The sequence below is a fragment of the Otolemur garnettii genome, unplaced genomic scaffold, assembly GCF_000181295.1.
Source record: "Otolemur garnettii isolate 467f Iridium unplaced genomic scaffold, OtoGar3 scaffold00017, whole genome shotgun sequence".
Taxonomy (NCBI): Eukaryota; Metazoa; Chordata; class Mammalia; order Primates; family Galagidae; genus Otolemur; species Otolemur garnettii.
This window is the reverse complement of record NW_003852412.1, coordinates 1245072-1267562: the sequence shown is the minus strand read 5'-3', so window position 1 is coordinate 1267562 and position 22491 is coordinate 1245072. Positions and strand designations below refer to the sequence as shown.

The window sequence follows — 22491 nt, the reverse complement described above, 5'->3', positions numbered from 1 at the left end:
AGGAGTTGGAGGTTGCTGTGAGCATGATGCCATGGCACTCTACCCAGGGGGACAGCTTGAGGCTCCGTCTCAAAAAAAAAGAAAAAAATAGTAGAAGAAAACTACTGAGATCAGTATCCTTCATGAACAGACACAAACATCCTCAACAAAATATTACCAAGTTGAATCCAGCAATGCATAAAAAGAGTTATAAATCATGATCATGTGGGGTTTATTATGGAAATCCAAGGTTGGTTTAAGATTTAAAAAATCAATCAATGTAACAGATTAATAATCTATTAACAAACAAAGAAGAAAAAGCACATGATCATACCAGTTAATCAGGAAACTGAAAGTATTTGCCAAAATTCAACATCATTCATATTAAAAACTCTAAGCAACCTAAAGTAGAAGGGAGCCAAGGAAAAAGGCCACCACTCTCCTCACTCCTATTCATCTTCATCTTAGCCAGAGCAGTGGAAAATAAATAGAAGGAAATAAATGCAAGGATAAAAAAGGTATACAAATTGGAAAGAAAAAAAATAAAACTGCCGTATTTACAGACGTGATTACATAGAAAGTTCCAAGGTTTCTGCAAAACAAAACAATTCAAAATCTTCCCAGAAGAAGTGAATTTAATAAGGTTGTAAGCATATAAGGTCAACACACAAAAATCATGCACGTTTTTTATATAATAGTGAGAAATGTTAATAACTTGGATCTAAAATTTAAAAAAATACTATTTACAACCGTTAAACACAAAAAACAAATACTTGGGTGTAAATGCAGGAAAACATATAGGATATGTATGCTAATACCTACAAAATAATTAATCAGAGAGGACCTAGATAAATGGGGAGGCATAAGTATATGTTTATGTTTTAGAAAACAACATAGTAAAGATGCAAATTCTCCTCAGATTAATCAATAAACTTAATGAAAGTCAAATAAATTTCCCAGCAGAATATTTTTGTAGCTAAGATAAATTGATCCTAAAATTTATATGGAAAGGCAAAAACAATTTTGAAAAAATAAAAAAGTTACAAGAATCAAACTACCTGATTTCAAAACCTACCATACACAGCTGTAGTAATTAAGACAATGTGGTATTGATGAAGGATAAACACATAGATTAATAAAACAAAATACAGAGTCTGGGAAAAGACTTATACATGTATAAATATAACCAACTGATCTTTGATAAAACTACAAAGGTGGTTAAATAGAGAAAGGATAGTCTTTTAAACACCAATGATAGTGGAATAATCGGTCAACTCTATGAAGAAAATAAACCTTGACTTAAACTTCATTTATACAAAAATTCACTCAAAAATGTATCATTAAGTCTGACTACAAAATGTAAAACTAAAAAGTATTTAAATGAAAACTTGAAAGAAATTCTGTGTTATCTAAGGTTAGGCAGAGTTCTTAAACATGACACCAAAAGCATAAGTTATAAAAGAAAAAAAGTCAGTAAATTGGACTTCATCAATATTAAAATTTTTTACTCTGTGAAAGACTATTAATAAAATAAAAAGTAATAAGTCAACAAAAGAAAAAGTGAATATAATAAAAATTTAAAAGAGCATATAACAAAAACTATACGTCTGATAAAGAATTTGCAAATCACATATCCAAAAAGAACCTGGATTTATTTGTATAGAGAACTCACAAACTCAATTAAAATGGCAAAAGACTTGAACAGATACTTCCTTGAAAAAGGAAATATAGAAGGCAAAAAATATAGGACAGATTAAAAATTAGATAATCTCATTATGATGAGATTGTTCATCACAACAAGTGAAATAAGTGAAGGACATTTAAAGGAAAAGTTAATCATATCTTCTTTCCATGCCCATTTGTGACTGTTGCTCCCAACCCCTATCTTCAGCTAACCAGTGGTATAGTCAGGTACATATCCAATCACTCCTTTCCCTAGGTCAGATCTTTTTTTTTTTTTTTTTTTTTGAGACAGAGCCTCAAGCTGTCCCCCTGGGTAGAGTGCCGTGGCATTACAGCTCACAGCAACCTCCAACTCCTGGGCTCAAGCGAGTCTCCTGCCTCTGCCTCCCAAGTAGCTGGGACCACAGGCGCCCGCCACAACGCCCGGCTATTTTTTGGTTGCAGCCATCATTGTTGTTTGGCGGGTCCGGGCTGGGGATTCGAACCCGCCACCTTAGGTGTACGTGGCTGGCGCCTTAGCCGGTTGAGCTATAGGCGCTGAGCCCCTAGGTCAGATCTTGATACACACAGAATAAACAAAAACTTTTTGAAGGCCTATTGTATTGCCTGTAAGCCTGTATTGCCAGGCACTAGATGAAGTATTGTAAGGACAAATAAGCAGAGCAATTATTTAACTTGTCCATGCCTTGGTTTCCTCATGTGTAAAATAAAGATATTAATACTTATCCCAGTTATTGAGTTGAACAAATGAGTTATGCATGTGAAGTGCTTAAAATCAATGATATTATTTTATGATAATCTATTTGGAGAAAAAAGGCATAAATATAAGATTGAAAAAATGTATAATACTGAATGATCTTTCCAATATCCAAAGAAATATCTGATTTGGGGTCTTGAAAAATGCCTAGGATTTTGCTAGTTTCTAAGAAAGAACTGAAAAAGAAAAAGGAGACTTAAGGCCAAGAAAACGGTCTGAGTAAATACTCATGGTTGAGAAGGGTCAAAATATGACTAATGGCCAATGCACAGATAGGAAACCATCTTGGAGGTGGTGACATCAAAGCTAAGAATCAAAGAAAAAGCAAGTCATATAATGTGTTTGTGGAAATACTGGTATAGTTGAGTATCTTATATCCAAAATGCTTGGGACCAGAAGTGGATTTTAGAATTTGTCAGATTTGGGGATACTTGCACATACACAACGAGATACTTTGGGAATGGGCCCCAACTCTAAAAACAAAATTTATTTATGTTTTGTATGTACTTTATACACATATTGTGAAGGCAATTTTATATATTTCTAATAATTTATGCAGGAAATCATGTTTTGACTGCATTTTGATGGCAACCTGTCATCTAAGGTCAGATATAGAATTTTCTACATGGTGGCACTCAAAAAACTTCCAATTCTGGAGTGTTTTGAATTTTGGATTTCAGATTTGTGATTAGGGATGCTCATCCTGTACTTCAATATAACCTTGACAGATGGGGGTAGAGAAGCAGGCAGAGACCCAATTTTGGAGGGCCTTGTAAAGCAGGCTAAAGGGTTTAGGTTTTATCCTGAAGGCAAGAGGAATGAGGAAAGGTGTTGAACAAGAAGTAGTTACATCCAATTTGTGAATTAGAAGTCAACTTGGCAGCACAGTGATAAATGGATTGGGGAGGAACGTGACTGGAAGCAAGGAGATCAGTTAGGAAGCTGCTGTAGTAACCTAGGGAAGAGATCATGGTGGCTTTAACCAAGGTGCTAGTGGTGTAGATGGCAAGGAGTGGATGAATCTGGGTGAAACAGAATGCATAATCATAGTATTAGGTGAATATTAGATGTGGCAAGTGAGAGAGAAAGATGTTTGGTTTAAGATGTGGTGTATTCAAGCAAATAGAGGACATGGGAAGATTAAATTTAGGTTGATAATTTCAGATATGTGTTTATTGTGTTTAGACACATACAACATGTAAGAGACATCCAAGTAGAGATGCTTGTAAGAAGCTGAATATTTGAGTGTGTGGTTAAGAAATCTGTGCTGGAGGTAGAGATTTGGCAGAGAACTGCTACCAATGTAGAGATAACTAAATATGTAGGTAAGTAAAAGATTACTAGGTGAGGACAGAGTACATGAGATCACCAAAGGAAGACGTGTGAGAGGTTCTGAAAGAGGAGAGGTATTGAAACATTAAATGGGTGGGAGAAGAACAGCATTTTGTAACGGGTTCTGGGAAGATGTGATTAAAAAGATGGGGAGAAGGTTAGGGCAGGTTGGTGTTCTAGAAGCCAAAGGAAGAGAACATTCTAAGAGGGGTGTGTGTGGGGGGTAATCTCTCAAGATGATCTCTAAACTGAACTGTTGTCCATGGTCTGAGAAGTGTTCTGTGGCTTTTTAAATGAAAATGGGATTTGTAAATTTGGTAAAAGCATGATGGCAGTGGTGGTGCAGAGAATGGGACATGTCATGTCAAGGGACACAGTGAGCGAAGACGACATAGTTCAATTCTGCCCGTAAGGTGAGGCAGCGAGATAAGGGGAAGAGGTTGCCATTCTTGTTTTTTGATTGAAGAGAGATTTAGGCATTTTTAAAAGATGACAGAGAGAAGTCAATGAAGAGGATAAATATACTGGAGAAAGAGAGGTGGCTGATTAATCAAGATACCTGGGAAAAGAAAGGTATGATTCCAACAGTACAGAGGAGACACTAGTGTTCACTGGAATAGGAGGGAAGGAGAAAAGGGTGGATCCAGACAATTACCTCAACAACCTTTGACATTAACAAAGACATTTTTTTAAAAGTCCATAGATAAAAAATTTAGTAGCTTTCCTAAATCCCAGGAATAACCAATTAGAAAAGATATTAGAAAAAATAGTTCACAACTATTTTACACCAAAAAAGGTAGACTTCCTGGTAACAAACTTAATGAAAATGTACAAGACTTTAAGAAAATCATAGAACCTTTTTCTATAATTGTTAGGAGAAAATGTATTTGATATCTTTGTAACTTTAGAGATAGAAGATATCTTTATTTTATTTATTTATTATTTTTGTAGATATACAGTCTCACTTTTTTGCTCTCAGTAGAGTGCTATGGTGTCACAGCTCACAGTAACCTCTAGCTCTTGGGCTTAGGTGATTCTCTTGCCTCAGCCTCCCAAGTAGTTGGGAATATAGGCACCCACTACAATGCCTGGCTATTTTTTTGTTGCAGTTTGGCTGGGGCCAGGTTTGAACCCATCACCCTTGATATATAGGGCTGGCACCCTACTCACTGAGCCACAGGTACCACCCCAAGATGCTATCTTTATAAACTTGGAGATAGCAAAGGTTTTCTTAAATAACATTTAAAGAACCAAAAATCATAAACAAAAAGTTTGATAAATGCAACTTAATAAAAATTCTAAGTTTCTGTATGTAGAACAAAAAGCCCCCAAATAAACAAACAAACAACAACAACAACAAAACCCTCCCACAAAACAAATCTGAAAGATAAGCCACAGACTTTAACAAGGCAGTTGGAACACCTATGGTATCCACAATACATAAAGAACTACAAATTAATAATGGAAAACAAAACAGAACAAAACCACCAAAGGTAAAGAAAGTAAAAACCTAAGGAAAAAAAGGCAAAAGAATACATTTAAATAATACTGTGTACGTGAATAAAAATTTATAAAACGCAAAAACCATGAAATTAAATGGTATGCCGCAAACCATTTCAAAACAGGAAGGGCCAGTAAGGGGTTGCTGTGAAAAGGGTAGATTCTGTTGTAGGAGGATAAGCCAGAGATGATGGGATATTTAATTTGGAAGGTACCACTTTGGAACCACTTGAGAACAAGGCTCATAAACTAGGACCTAGAGAAAAGCTTTCCAGGACTGATACAGACTGAGTCATAAGCTGTGATGAAATAGAACCATCATGACACACAATGACTAGAAACACCTCGTCCCGGCAGTTCTCAAAGTATAACTTGGAGACTCCTATACCTACAAGGTCAAAATTAGCTTTATATAAGTACTAAGACAATTATTTACCTTTTTCATTCTCATCCTCTCATGAGGATACAGGAAAAAATTTTCTCAGAATAGATAATGTGTGAGATCAACAGAGTGAAGCAGATATGAGAATCCAGTTGTTCCTGTTATGCCAGACTTGAGAGATTTACAAAAAAACTAAAAACTGATGCTAATCTTACTAAATTTTTCTGTTTTGCAAATACAACTTCTTAATGAAAGTATATTAACTATGTGAACATATTATTCATAGCTATATTCCATATAACAAAAGCTTTTTTGAGTTCTCAATAGTTTTAAGGGTATAAAGGGTTCACAGACCAAAAATTTGAGATCCACCACCTAGCTAATACTAACAAATGAAGAAAATCTCATTTCGTTAACTTGGGCCTTTATTATACTCATTATCTCCATTCTTATATCTGTATTTGCGTCAATCTATACCAATCTGTTACCCAAGCCTGGCCCTGTCCCATCTGAATGAAGTGGGGACTATAATTAAAATATTAATTTGTTATCATTGTACCCTTCACTTAACATGTGATCGAACCATACACAAATCACAGTGTGCATTATATATAAAAGGTGTTTAAAGCTTTGCTACTATGAGCAATGAGATGAAGTTAAGTTTATTTCTTATAATGAGGCCTGATTGGGCTTAAAAGTCAGTAATTTTTTAAACATGTGCATTGTTAAAATTTCACTATTTTGGTGCTGTTGTTTCTGTACCTATGCTAACTCCAGAGGAAGGTGTTACAAATTCTTCAAGCCAAGTCTTGGTTCGTCAAGATTCTAGAACTTCAGTCTCTAGAAGAAAAAACTGTCTGACTGACGGTTAAAAAACTTATTTTTAACATCAGCAAAGGAGCAGGAATAACAATGGAAAAAATTCCAGATCCAGAAGTTTTAACTCACAGGATTGTCTTAGAGTTTTTCAGAACCAAGAACAAGACCAGTTAGAGATAAGGCTCCTAACAAGAGAAGCTATTTTGAAGCTTGTATAGTTTAATTAAAAACAGAAACAAATCAGACTGTATTTATATTTTTAAAACATTTACAAAGGTGAAGTTTTCTTCTAAAATATTATTCTCTTTCATACAGCACTGAAAAGAACCTTAATTAAGTCTTGAGATTCTGATATCCCTAGAGGCAAGTCTTAAATGATATTTACTTGGGAGTATAAATTGAAATGACATTTTAGGAGAGCCATTTGAAAATATTTAAGAGAAGCCTAACATGCACACTCGCTAAGTAAGTAATTTCAGTTTTAGAAATTATCTTCAGAAAATGGGCAATGACAGGGATAGAAGGATATCCATTACACCATCGTTTATTATAATAAAAACTGGAAAGAGTCTAAATATCCAAGAACATGCTCAAGTATATTTGTGGTTCATTGGATAATGGAATACTACATGGCCACAGCATAAAACATAAAAATAGTGTCATAAAATTATATATAACAAGGAGAAGCAGTCATGATATACTGCTGAGGGGAAAAGGGAAGTTATACAACTGTAGTACTTTGTAATCCCATTTCTGCTTAAAATGTGTATGTGCATAGAAATATCTAGAAGGGTATATAAATTTGTATGTATAAACATATACATTTACATATTTAGTATAAATAGCATAAATTAATAGCATTTATCTTTGCATTTGGGATCACAGGTGACTTTTATTTACTTTTGAGAAGTAAAGGTCTGTGTTCTGATTTTTCTACAGTGAACATCTTTTAATTATATAACAATCATGAAAATACTTATTTGAGAAAATCATTCAGTTATTGTTTTTCAAATTTTGATAATAACGAATACTGCATGTACTATGGAAGAAAGTGGTGGAGGAGAGAGAAAAAAGAAGAGAAAGAGGGAAGAAGGCAGACAGACCATTATATTGTTTGTTTTGTCATGTATGTTTGCTGTAAAATTTTAATTTAACCTTAGATTTAACAATCTGGAAAAAAATTTTTCAATGGCACATCCTAGTGAATAGTTAATGTTCATAAGATCAAAGTCTATTCTCAAAGATTTAATTTTTCTCCTCTCCTTGGAAATGCCAATTTTGTTGTATAAGGAGCAGGTGGCTTTCTTTTTTTATAGTCTCTCCACTGCCTTTTCAGGGCAGCTCTCTCAAAACTGTTTTGGGGGCTAACCAAGCTTTCTCTAACCAAACCCAACTGGCATGTGGACTTCATCCATATGGTCCATAGGAAGCCTTTGGCTGATGCCTCCTGCCATGTGTCTAATCGGTTGATAAAATCTACGCTTGAAGAAGGATTCTAGAGCTGTATTAGTCTGTGATGCTGCGGAGTGGCAAGAAGAGTACTGTACCTGCTAAACTGGAATCTGGTACCATTAATACCGACTATTGTTGGTATTAATCTGAACAAGGGAAAAATCCTAGTAATCCTGAGTGAAAAATTTCTATCATGCATTTCAGCTTAGATCTACTAGTAACTTCTTTAAATGCCTTGTTAGTCAGCGAAATCTGGGAATAATTATCAAGCACCATACACACTGTTTACAATAGAATCATATTTCTTTTCTTTCTCTCCCCCCTCACTTTTGTTTTTTTTTTGCATAAAAAGTAGAATGCTGCTGAATGGTACCCAAACGTCTGTTGTATACCATGCCAATACAGCAGTTCAGCCAACAATGCAAATAGGATAGTTTGCCAAGTAAAAGAAAACATAACAAATTGGTAATGGTTTCTATCTTGACAGAAAATGAAAATGATTCCTCAATGTGTGGCCACTCATGCGGACACATAAAAATGTCTTAGAAGCAATCATTTTACCTCAGATAACAGACCTTGACAGTGTAGTACAGCACACTGGCTGACTTTCACTTCTTAGAAAAGCAGCAACCGTGACCTACAAAATGGTCTGGGAACCATGTAATTTATGCATAACACACATGCACATGCCATGCACTCATAATATTTGCTATAAATCATTTTGAATACAAGACTCCTTTCCTGAGTAGAATATACTTTATGAGAGGGGATCTAAATCACCAGAGACTTGATAAAGCTACACCAGCTTATTTATGAACAGAAATGAAGTTGTTGCTTATCGGGTTATAAAAATTCAACGGTCTATACTGCAATGAAAAGGCATTACATAAGGGCCCCATGTATTCTACATCATTCTACATCGTGCCTTGAACACTACAGGTATCTTTATTAGATATCAGAGACAACAAACAAAAAAAACTTGAGGAGGTACAAAGTGTACAGCTGATGTTCTATGTAGGAGACTACAACTGAACGCAGAAATGAGCCCCTGAAGAGCTGCTTTCACCTACTCTCTGCCTTCTTCACCACTTATTTTTAGCTTAGATGGAGAATTAGCCAACATCATCGACCAGTCATTTCTTTCTCTATGTCTCGTGAAGTTTTTCTATTTAACTTTTCAACAAGAATGTTAGACAGAAAATTGATTATATTATCAAATCACATAAAAATGACACTTTTAAAAACACATAATCGGCATCTGAAGCTAACGAGGAACTCAAATGACAGAATACTGAACCAAGGGGCTAAGAAGAACCTCGGGAAGTTGAGTGGTCTTGCCAAGTTGAAAGTAAATTTGAATCTTGTGGGTTATGAGTTTCAAATGGAACTTCTGGGGTTTGAATTTGTTGGTGACTTTCCTGTTCAATAAAAAAGGACTTAAATGGCTTATAAAAAGGTTAAAAAAACTTATTGGGCATCAAACTGCTCTTACAAAACACCATCTTGATGAGTTAAGTGTAAATGAATCAGAAACACATGGGTCATATTTCCTTAAAAAATGCATATGGATTCAAAAATAAGGGGAAGAGGACTTGGCAAAACATTTTTGTGTGGTGGCTGAACCCAAAACATTTGAAAGATATTTTGAGACATTCAAGGAATCCAAAATAAAACTAAACCTGTCCAGTCATATAAAAAACAAAGTTTTTCTATGCAATGTGCATTTTTCTCTATGGGTCAATCAGCGCTCACTGAGCCTTTACCTTTGGCATAGAACTATGGGAGAAGCTAGCTTCTGCTTTCAAGCAACATTTGATTTAAGTATAAACAAATATATGTAAATAATAGAAGCTATTAGAAGAGATCTAGAATTTTACAGAAATTGGCATCATACCCATGTAATATGAAAACTATAAATTAATTAAGAAATATACAAGTGCTTTCAGGGCCCTAGATGGGTAGGATCCATTCCATTCAAATTGTTTTTCCCTCAGCAGTTTTGAGAAAAGTTATATACAGTTGCAGAGTCTTACGTGTTTAAATGTTTTCTTAATGAGCGTTTTTATGTCTTTTTAAATGTGCATCCCAGCCCTCCTTTCTCCACCCTCTAGATTTGTGAGTGCTCAACAAATCTTGCTGACTGGCTTCCTGGAGGATGGGAGTGTTGAGCAGAGTTTTGAAATAAGGGAGATGCTGTTTGGCAGAGAGAACTGAAGCTATGATTCTGGGTTGGGGTAATGGCACATGTGATGGTTCAGAGGCTCCAGAGGGTGAGTCATGAGTAGGGGGTGATACACTGGCTTGCTTACAGCAATGTGCCTGAGCCAGGGTGTAGTGGGAGGTGGAGGCAGTTAGGTGTGGGAAGGCCTAATATACTGCATGTGAAGTCAGCCTGAGGACAGAGGGGTGTGATAAAGAAAAACATAGTTTTTTGTCTTTGGGTTTTTTTTAGTAAGTATAGGATAAAATTCTAAGCAAAGGATACGTAATATGTCACTAATTTACTTCTTATCAGTGTTCAAAAAAACTGAAAAATATCCAAAGATAAAAATAAAATTATCTTTGTACATGTTGCTAGGATCCTGTAGATCATAAATTTGAAGAGGAAGTTAGTAGGATTATGAAATGGATACTGAGTTCTAAAATGTGTGTGGGAAAAGTATAAAAAAAATTATTGATTTATTGTCTTTTAAGGCTATTTTCTTGCTGTTTAACATCAGTCTTACCTTTTCTACAATATGGTGTTAGATAGTTGGTTAGATCAAAGATAGTGTCATATATTTCTTAGACATTTTTCACTGTCTAGCACAATAGTGGAAACACACCAAGCATTGATAAATGTTTATTAAGTGCTCGGTATCTTTATTTATTTCACACTTTATATTGAACTGAATTGAAGGAAAAGGGTGCTGAGGCCCTATCATGATGATGGCAAAGTTTGAAAAAAAGATGATATATTGGAAACATCCCAATAGTATCTCTGCTATTCATACAAATGTTCATAGTTAATATAAAGAAATCAAAGCTCTTACCATCCTTCATCATCTTCTACTTCTGTTTCAGAAATGTCATTTTCAGGAGTTTCAGCAATTGCTTGTGTGAGCTTAGATTTAAACTGGTTCAGCAGAGCAAGAGTCTGAAATAACAATCAGAGTGCTAATTTTTTTGATACAGATAAATATAACTTTAAAAGAGACAAGTTTGGTAGAAAGAGAAATCCTACTTGGATATAAAACACTTAGTAGATGTTTGATTTTGAAGAAAAATAACAAAACTGCCTTCGGGCTGTAACAGTGTTATATTAATAAGCCTTGACAGTATCCTGTTTGAATTTCCACTCACATTTTTCCTTAGAGATAGATGACTATTTTTGGATTTGGGGAATACAAATTTGCTTAAGTAGAAGATACTTTAACTTTTAAAAACACATGGTTATTAACAGCTTTATTTTTCATGTCCATAGACAGGGAGGTAACTTACTAAGATATTTGGAATCAAAAACAAAACACCACCAAGTAGGATTTTTCATTAACAAATTTCCAAAAATATAAAAATATCAATATTGAGAAGGTAGAATGAATACACTAACATTCAAAGATGGATAAGTTAGAATAATATATTTACAAAGCTGTAGATACATATCAGAAACTTTGAGATAATAATTCCTTCTAATTCAATAATTCCAATCTGGGGACTATATTCTAGAAAAAATAATCTGAAACACAGGAAACGGCTAATGCACAAAATGTATACTGTAGAAATATTCATACAAATGGAAAAAATGGGAGCATGTAAAGTGTTTATCATAAGAAATTAGATAAATTTGATAAAAAGCAATGAATATGCTATTACACTGCTATGAAAAATTATATACCTTGAAAGAATGCATTCTATTGTTAAGTAAAAGAAGAAGAATACAAATACTCTATTATATTGAATACATTTTTAGAAAAGGTAGTTGGTGAAGATTAGTTTGAATTGTTTGGTTCCCACTGTGAGGGCAAGAAGAAGCAACAAGTGGCTATAATTTTGTAACCACATTGTCTCTTGGCTATACCTTAACAGTCTACTCCAAATTTCAGCAGAGAACACAAACTAGAAAAATGTTTCTCCATTTTACAGGTTGAAAGACTACATTATTGTGAATAATGGGATAAAATACCAGCAGTCTGAAAAATTAAGGGCCTAACCAAGGTTTTGACATTTTGAATTCGATAAGAAATCCTCATATAGTTCATCAGGAAAAAGATGTGTGATAGTTCAACATGTTAATAACAGGTATATTAAAGAGTCCCAATAAATTCCTAAGCTCCAGAGTTTGTCTAGATAACATCATTAAGATCACATTTCATGCAAAGATTAAGTAGGTTTTAGAAGTCTAGAACCTATGTGTAGTAAAATCAAGTAGTGTCAGAATAACTTCTTGAAAAAAGGCAATGATTGCTAAAAAAAAAAAGGGTAGTGAAGATTGCCTTATATATGTCGGCAAAATTTAATACCCACATGACAACAGCTGAAAATATACATGTACAATTACTGTAGTTGCTGAATGAGGTGAATTTTGGAGAAAATTTATAAATTCCCATAAAATATCATCAGAGGCATTCTGAAGGCTGCCTAGTCTGTTAGGATTTAGATACTTTATTAGCATTTGTTTTTAAAGTAGAGATTATAGAGCTACACTCTTCAAACAATATTAACAGAGAAAGCACCCCTTGTTTTTAAACCATATTCATTAAAAAAAACCCTACTGTTTGTATACTGTTATTGTATTTGCTTTATAATGAGAAAAAAGTTTACGTAAAAAGTTATGTAAAAATAGTGGACAGGGGTGATGCCTATGGCTCAGTGGGTAGGGTGCCGGCCCCATATATGAGGGTGGCAGGATCAAACCTGGACCTGGCCAAACTGCAACAAAAAAATAGCCGGGTGTTGTGGTGGGTGCTTGTAGTCCCAGCTACTCGGAAGGCTGAGGCAAGAGAATCGCCTAAGCCCAGGAGCTGGAGGTTGCTGTGAGCTGTGACACCATAGCCCTCTACTGAGGGGCGATAAAGTGAGACTCTGTCTCTATTTAAAAACAACAACAACTATATATATATATGAAATAGTTGTTTGCTTAGCTTCTATTGTCCAATATATAACAACTATTATCCTACCTCTTAAGATAATCATTGCTAAACATTTTGGTATATATCCTTTGAGGCTTTTTATGTGTATATGGCTTTTTTTTTTCTAGAGACAGAGTCTCACTTTGTCACCCTAGGTAGTGTGCTGTGGCATCACAGCTCACAGCAACCTCCAGCTCTTGGGCTTAGGCAATTCTCTTACCTCAGCCTCCTGAGTAGCTGGGACCACAGGTGCCCGCCACAACGCCCGGCTATTTTTTTGTTGCAGTTTGGCCAGGGCCAGGTTTGAACCTGCCACCCTCGGTATATGGGGCTGGCAACCTACTCACTAAGCCACAGGCACCGCCCTGTGTATATGCTGTTTATGTGTGTATTATGTGTTTACTACTTCTATGGTATATAAATATATATCTCCATATGCATATTCCTATATCTATCTACCTAATCTACAGCTTAGAAATAAATTCTATCAATAGTTAGTGACAGACTTTTGAACATTTTAAAATGTCTTTTCTTCTATTCTTGAGATACTTTGCTAAGAAGAACATTTTCCACCTCCGTCCATGTAAACATGAAGGAGGTAAAGTCTTCATCTTTCTTTATGGCTGCACAGTATTCCATGGTGTACATATACCACAATTTATTGATCCATTCGTGGGTTGATGGACACTTAGGCTTTTTCCATGACCTAGCAATTATGAATTGGGCTGCAATAAACATTCTGATACAAGTATCTTTGTTGTAATGTGATTTTTGGTCTTCTGGATATATACCTAATAAAGGAAAAGTAGAATATAAATGTCTTAACACAATAAGTAAGAAAATGACATGAAGGTTATGTTAATCAGTTTGATGAAAATATTTCAAATTGTATATGAAAACACCACACTGTACCCATGACTGCATAATATACACAGCTATGATTTAATTAAAAAAAATGTCTTTTCTAAGAGTATAAAGAAAAATTAAAACAGAAAAGATTTCCTAGTGGCATGAGATGGAAAAACTTCCTAGAAAATTACATTAGCTCTCCCAGATCTTTGTCCTTGAGCTAAGAATGGCAAGGTAGTTTTTAGAGCCAATTAATCAGCCATTGGCATTTGCTCAAAGAGGGGGACAATGGCAAACAAAAAATATCCTCTTGGCCTTTCTTAGCCTCTTCTACATTCAAGATTGGACTTTCTCTAGGTCTATTCTATTTTTTTTGGCTGGGGTTGGGTTTGAACCCGACATTCTAAAGGAGAAAGAAGACAATGGGCAGAAAGAAAAAAAATAACACAAAAATAATGGGGCACATGACAGTGCGAGGCTGATAGGATCTGCATGGAGGCATTTGTTTGGCACGTACAGGGAGTTACTCAGTTTTCTGGTCTTTGTTAAAGGAACAAGAGACCAACCATTTATAGCAGGGATTTTCGGCTCAGTGAGAGCCTTCCCAGTATGGTAAAGCTGTTCTGAAGGAACCTGGCCTTGGCAGACTCTGTTCATGTGTACCTACACAAAGAGTCTTCCTGCGGGCCTCTATGTCTCCAGTCCTCCCTGCATCCAGGCAACTCTCCACACTACAGCTAGGTTGGAAGGATCTTCTCCAAATGCAACAAGATCATATCTCTCCCTTTTGTCAGTGGTTCCCTATTACCCTTAGGGTAAATCTAGACTACTTAACTTTGCTTGAACTAACTCCGCCTGCGTCTTCAGTTTCATCTTTTCCCTTCACTTAGTTTATGTTATGGTCATATTTAACACCTTTTGAGTTCTTTGCAAAGAGGTCAAAGACTTCTCATATATGTACTGTTCCTTTTGTCCAGCCACCACCTGCCTCCACCAGGTTTTGTTCTATTTCGTCTTCAAAGATCAGCTGACAAATCATTTTCTTATGATTTCCCAGATTCTTAGGCCACGTTAGGATCTACTGTTGAACATGTACATAGTTCCCTATTCCTACCCTTTCATAGCACTCAGTCCCTTTCGTTGTTATTACTTATTTAACTAGCTCTTTTCCCTGATAGCTCAGAGAGGGCAGGAATGTATCGATGTGTTGATTAGCAAATATGGTGATTAGTACATTGTAGGTTCTTAACAATTATTTGCTACAAGGGAGAAAAAAAAGAAATACATGAGCAAGAGTGATCCTTAGCATCTTTGGTAGCCTAATCACTACCATGGCTACTCAGAAGACTTTGTGACTCTGTGAAAACAAGTTAATAATAATCATTTTTCTTAATTTCATTTGATATGCTAATTCTATTGAAAATTACAAGTAAGTTAGCTCTCCATGACTATAATGTCTTATACCTGACTTCTTGTTGAATTTTCTCTGTGATTATTTTCATGCTAAGAACTGGTGAATGATGATCTTCCCACTGGTAATTTAGAGACATTTATACAATACAATTCTTGATTAGATAATTTAACCAAATAGGCTTGGGTTTTTAAATTTACTTTTATTTTGTCCATTTTATTTATACACCTAAAATGGCATGTCCTCAAATATACAGGTCAGCACAAAAAATAAATGATTTCAGTCTGCCCCCTAGCTTTTCAACATAAAAGGCTGCTGAAGAGACTGTTTTATCAAGTGCCAAGCACTGCATGGTGTATAAGGCTAACTCACAAATTGTTTTTTTTTTTTTTTTTAAATTAAATGATAGCTGTGTACATTAATGCAGTCATGGGGTATAGTGTGCTGGTTTTATATACAATTTGAAATATTTTCATCAAACTGCTTAACATAGCCTTCACGGCATTTTCTTAATTATTGTGTTAAGACATTTATATTCTACACTTAGTAAATTTCACATGTACCCTTTTATTTTTTATTTTTTTATTTTTTGAGACGGAGCCTCAAGCTATCCCCCCTGGGTAGAGTGCCATGGCATCATGCTCACAGCAACCTCCAACTCCTGGGCTCAAGTGAGTCTCCTGCCTCAGCCTCCCAAGTAGCTGGGACTACAGGCGCCCACCACAACGCCTGGCCATTTTTTGGTTGCAGCCATCACTGTTGTTTGGCAGGCCCGGGCTGGGGATTTGAACCCGCCACCTTAGGTGTACGTGGCTGGCGCCTTAGCCGCTTGAGCCACAGGCGCCGAGCCCACATGTACCCTTGTAAGATGCACTGTAGGTGTGGTCCCACCAATTACTCTCCCTCCGCCTATTCTCTCCCCTCCCCTCCTTCTCAGGCTATAATTGGGTTATAGCTTTCATATGAAAGCTATAAATTGGTTTCATAGTAGGGCTGAGGACATTGGACATTTTTTCAAATTGTTGAGTTAGTTTCCTATCTCTTTTCATTTTTGATATCTCACAATTTCCTTTATTTTTACCTGAAGATTCAGGTAATATTACATTACAATTTCCTTATATTATTACCTAAAGTATTATTACCTAAATCAAAATTTTATTTATAAAGGAAATCAACTAGTAGATTAAATGCCTTATTTCTAGGCAGTGTACAATTTCATGCTAAACTGGCTAGTTGGCATGTGAGATGATGGTCTGGAAGAGACTTTCTCATCATTTATAATCACCACTTCTCCTTTTCATAATATTCACTTTGAGGTTCTACCTGAGTTTCTGAGGATATGTGGGTTGATAAGTTTCTTGTGTTTGCTATGGTAGCATCAGGCTGAAACTTGAAAGTTTCAGGCATTTTCACCTACAATGTATAGAAAGAACTCTAAAATTTGGACCTTTACACAAGTGGCCAAAGTCCTTAGCAGCCTATATAAATTTACCCTCTTTACTTTTTTATTTTTACTTTTTTTGAGATAAGGTCTTACTTTGTTATCCAGGCTAGGGGGCAGGAGCATCATCGTAGCTCAATGCAACCTCAAAGTGTTAGGTTCAAAGTGATCCTCCTGCCCCAAGCTCCTGAAATAGCAGGGACTACTGGTGTGTGCCACCATGCCCAGCTAAATTTTCTCTTTTCTGTAGAGACTGGGTCTCAATATGTTGCCCAGGCTGGTCTCAAACTCCTGGCCTCAAGCAATCCTTTCACCTAGGCCTCCCAGAGTGTTGGGATTAGAGGTGTGGAGCCACTGTGTCCTGCCGCCTACTTTTTCATTTTTCAGTGGCTGTGCTTCCTCTGATACATAATCAAGTTTGGCTTCATTAAGCAACACTTGAAAACAATTAAAAGCCCATGAATTATCTGTAGATTTTGGATTTTGAAGTTACCTGGTCTTCCCGGGAAGTTCCTTTCTTTGTCTGTTGCTTCCTCAAAGCTTCATACTTTTGCTTTTCTCGTCTGTATTCTGCAAGAGCACCATCTGGACTTGCTTCTTTCTCTGAAGAATAATAGAATATTCTTAGAATAAGTAGTAAAAAATTTCTGTGGATTCATATTAATGTATATGCTGTCACTGAAGAGGGGGTCAGAAGGCTTGGTTTTCCTTTATTTAATTTGTTTTTTTTTTGAGACAGAATCTCACTATGCTACCCTCAGTAGAGTGCCCTTGCGTCACAGCAACCTCCAACTCCTGGGCTCAAGCGAGTCTCTTGCCTCTGCCTCCCAAGTAGCTGGGACCACAGGCGCCTGCCACAACGCCCGGCTATTTTTTGGTTGCAGCCATCATTGTTGTTTTGGTGGGTCCGGGCTGGGGATTCGAACCCTCCAGCTTAGGTGTACCTGGCTGGCGCCTTAGCCGGTTGAGCTATAGGCGCCGAGCCTCCTTTATTTAATTTGAAAACAAAACCAATGAGGTCCACTAGCTCCACAACTATTTCCTAAGTTAGAAAGTGACCAATGTTAATTTATCAACAAATTTTGTAAACATCTTTATTCTACGCTGCACATTATAATGGTTCTCACGTGTACTTTGTAAGTTGACTATAAAATCACTTATCTTTTAAAATAATTAAGATTTCTTCCAAATTCAGCAATACCATTTTACTTTGTTCACTTGCCTTTTAAGATACAATCTTTCAAATATTTGTGGATATTTCTATTACCTGCCACTTTTGTTTCCCAGTGACAATAATACACATCAGGTCAATGATACCACAGAAGATAAACATATCTAACAGATAATTCAGGATAGTTACCAGAAATAAACAAAAATAATTTTTACTAAATTAGAAAACAAATGCGCCTGTGGTTCAGTGAGTAGGACGCTGGCCAAGGGTGGCGGGTTCGAACCCGGCCCGGCCTGGACAAACTGCAACCCCCCCAAAAAAACCGCAACAAATCTCTGGTTTGATTTTGCAATAAATCCATGGGAAGATCAGTTAACATCTGGGTTCATAAAACATGAGTTTTGCCTCAATAAAACCCCCAAGTATTAACATTTTATAACATCTTACAGATACAAATATTAACAAAAATTTGTGACTAAAAAAACCCCTATTTCTTCTTGTCTTTGGCTAGCAGACAAATGATGAGCCAGACATAATAAACAAGAATGTCGAGAACCTGTTTTTACTCAACCCTTAGTTTGCCCCTTGCCTCTTTGTTACTTTGTTGAAGAAAATTAAGAATGTGCAATATAGTAATAATTAGCCATTTTGTTCAAGAGATTTTCTAGTTTAAGAAATTGTGTGAACTAAGAAACAACTTGTCTCTTTGTGGTTACCTAATGTGATTTTGGTGGAACTTGAAAGGAATAATCAATTTTATAAACAATTTTATATGCACTCTTTTAAAGTATATCCAGCTCTTCTTTCAATAGTGACAGCAATAAATGGTAAAAACTGAGCACATTAGTAAAAAAGAAACCATTAAATATAGAATAAGATCTGAGGCCCAGCTGCTTCGTAAACGCTAGTGAAGAGAGTATGTTATCATAACAGTATATATAAAGTGATTTTTACAATAGGCTTAAAAATTTACTTTCATATTTTTCTGTTGCTTTGCATCTTTGAATCTTTCTCTCCTTCTTACTCTATAGTAGTTGCATGGGCAGTGTCCTGGGACCAAGCACCCTAAAATGACGCAGTTCTCTCACAACTCCTTTGCCACACCACCTTGCAGAGGCTCATAACTATTACCCTTTGAACTCACCGTGCCTTAGCCATGCTGCTCCTTCTTTCAGGAATACTAAAAACACTTTCCATTCCCCATTTTCTTGCTTATTGCCTACTCATCCTTTACATCTCAGCTTGGTCAGCATGTCCTTTGGGGAGCCTCTTCTGATTCCATTCTTGAAGTCTAGGTTGGATGCATCCCCTTTGAGCTTTTAGGGCACCTTTTAATAGTTATCATACTTTTTATTTTTCTTTAACACTAGACATTAAACTCCTTGAGGAGAAGTCATATTTCCCTGGCACTTAGGACAATGCTTGGCAAGTGTTAAGTATTACGCTCAATGAATAGTCAAATAAATGAATGAAACAAGGGAAGGGGAAAATAAGAAGGCAGTAGGCCAATGTGGCTCCCACCTGCTCCTTAGCCTCACACAGTTATAGCTGTGCTTGCCATGTACCTAGAATATCCTGATTCACAGAATTTGGTGAGTCAATAATTTTTGTTTTCTGTCATTTTCCTATGGCAGAAATTTGCAAAAGCCTAAGGAAAATTATGACACATATCCATAGATGTATTTATTTACTTATTTTTTCTTTTGTAATAGCATCAATTATGTTAGGTCCATAGATGTGTTTTGATGTGTTTCACCTGCATCTTCCTAAATACGGTCCCTTTAAGCAAGGACAAACCACTTGATTTCATGTTTTAGAAATGTGTGTGAAGCAGAAAATTAAAAAAAAAAAAACTGTGCCAAAAAGAAGCCTTAAAAATCAATTTAAAACATTAAAGATAGGCAAGTTTAACTATATGGTGAAGCAAGTAAATTCTATAGCTATATTATTTGTAATATTAAAAGGCCTTTTAGTAACTTAGAAAAAGTAGTCACCTTATTTAGGAAACTGAATGATAATGACAGAATTTTTAAAAACAACTTTACATAGTAAAATTCACTACTTTGGGGTATATAATTTGATGACTTTTGGTATTGAATACAGTATGTAACTTCTACTGCAATCAAGATACGGAACAGCTCCATAACCCTAAAAAATATCCAAATGCCCCTTTAGTTGATTTCCCTCTTCTGGCACCGGACAGCAGCCATCTGTCTAACTATAGTTTTGCCTTACTAGAAACTCAGACAAGTGGAAACATACAGTATGTAGTCTCTTATGTTTGATTTCTTTCACTTAGAGATGTTTTTGAGGTTCATCCATGTTGCTGGGAATTCCTTTACATAACCAAGTAGCATTTCATAGTGTGAACATACTCTCATTTGTTTATTCTTTCACCAGGTGATGGACACTTGAGTTGCTTCCAGTTTTTGGCTACTATAGATAATGCTTCTATAAACATTCACACACAAATTTGTTTGTGAACATGTGTTTTTCATTTCTCTTGGGTGTTGGGTAAATGCTCAGGAGTGGGATTGCCTGGTCCCATGGAAACTGTATGCTTATCTTTATAAGATACTGTCAACTGTTTTACAAAGTGGTCGCACTATTTCAGCTATCTAATTCCTATTAGTAGTGATGAGTTTGAGTTGTCCCACATACCCAAAAATATCTGGTATTGTCATTTAACTTTAGCTCTTCTACAGGGTGTGAAATGGTATCTTGTGGTCTCAGATCTCATTTTTCTGAGACAAATGATATTAAGCTTTTTATGTCCTTATTGGCCATTCACATATCCTCTTTTATCAATTGTTCAAATCTTCCATCCATTACACCTTTTGCCTTATATTAATGAATTGTTAAGAGTTTTTATATATTCTGGATACAAGCACTTTGCTAGATATATATTCTTTAAAATTGCTTTCTCAGTCTGTAATTTATCTTTTCATTTTCTTAGCTGTGTTTTTCAAAGAGCAAAAATTAGGCCAGGTGTGCTGGGTCATGCCTGTAATTCTAGCATCTGGGAGGCTGAAGTGGGTGGATTGCTTGAGCTCACGAGTTCAAGAACAGCCTGAGAAAAAGCAAGACCCCCGTCTCTACTGAAAATAGAAAAATGGAGGCAAGAAGATCGCTTGAGCCTAAGTTGGCGGTGGCTGTGAGCTAGAATGCCACAGCCCTCTACCCAGGTGACAGCATGAGATTCTGTCACAAAACAAAACAAGCAAAAATTAAATTCTGATAAATAGCATCTTGGCACTTTTTAATTTCATATATCACACTTTTTGTGTCTTATCAAGAAAACTTTGCTTGCCTTGAGGCCACAAAAGTTATCCTTATATTCCCATCTGATTCTTAACAAAGAAAATAAAGACATACACTGAAGAAAGGAATCCCTATTCAATAAATGGTGCTGGGAAAACTGGATAGCCACATGTAAAAGACTAATAGGATCTGTACCTCTCATTACTCACAAAAATTAATTCATGATGGATGAAAGACTTAAACCTAAGGCATGAAATATAATAATTCTAGAAGAAAATGTTGGAAAAATTCTTACAGATACTGGCCCTGGGAAAGATTTTAAGAAGACCACAAAAGCAATTATGGCAACAACAACAACAACAACAACAACAACAACAACAAGAAAAAGCAAGTGAAACCTGATCAAATTAAAAGTTTCTGCATGACATAATCAATAGAGTAAATAGCCCACAGAATGAAGAAAATATTTGCATGCTGTATATCTGATAAAGGGCTGATAACCACAATCTACAAAGAACTCAAGTAAATCAGCATGAAAAAAAAAATTCAAATGACCCAACCAAAAATGGGCAAAAGACATGAACAGAAACTTTTCAAAGGAAGATAGTTCAATGGCCAAGAAACACATGAAAAAAATGCTCAGCATCTCTAATTATTAGGGAAATGCAAATAAAAACCACAATGACTTCACTCCAATGAGAATGGCTCTTACCAAAAGTTCCCAAACAACAAGTGCTGGTTTGGATGTGAAGAGAGAGGAACACTTATACATTGTTGGTGGGGCTGCAAACTAGTACAACCACTATGGAAAGTTGCATGGAAACACCTCAAAGAACTTAAAGTAGGCCTATCATTTGATCTAGCAGTCCTACTGCTGGGTAAATACCCAAAGGAAAAAAGATCACTTTATAAAAAGGACAACTGCACTTGACACTTTATGGCAGCACAATTCACAATCTCAAAGATGTGTGAACAGCCCAAGTGCCCACCAAGACATGAATGCATTAATAAAATGTGGTATATGCTTACCATGGATTACTACTAAGCCATAAAAAGTGGTGACCTAAATTTTTGTGACAATCTGATGGAAATGGAAACTATTCTTCTAAGTGAAACGTCATATGAATAGAGAAACAAACACATGTACTTAATATCCAATTGGATCTAATCAATCAACACTTACGTGTATGTAAAGAAGTACATCTCAATGAAAATCAAGCGAGGGGGAGTAGGCAGGAGGGGATGGGTAAATGCACACTTATTTGGTACAGAACCCACTTTCTAGCTGAAGAGCACACTTATAACTTTGACCTAATCTGTACAAAAACAAAGTATAGGGTGGCCAT

At 35.8% G+C, this 22491-nt stretch overlaps 1 protein-coding gene across 1 annotated transcript in view; it reads right to left on the bottom strand.

The window, feature by feature from the left end:
* Nucleotides 1–22491, bottom strand: part of CWC27 (CWC27 spliceosome associated protein homolog) — a 238280-nt gene that overhangs the window by 33193 nt on the left and 182596 nt on the right. The window contains exons 12-13 of the mRNA XM_003785866.2: nucleotides 17207–17316; nucleotides 10937–11040 (exon numbers count right to left, since the gene is read on the bottom strand). Coding sequence (XP_003785914.1) covers nucleotides 10937–11040; nucleotides 17207–17316 — 214 coding nt within the window. The remainder of the gene's footprint in view (nucleotides 1–10936; nucleotides 11041–17206; nucleotides 17317–22491) is intronic.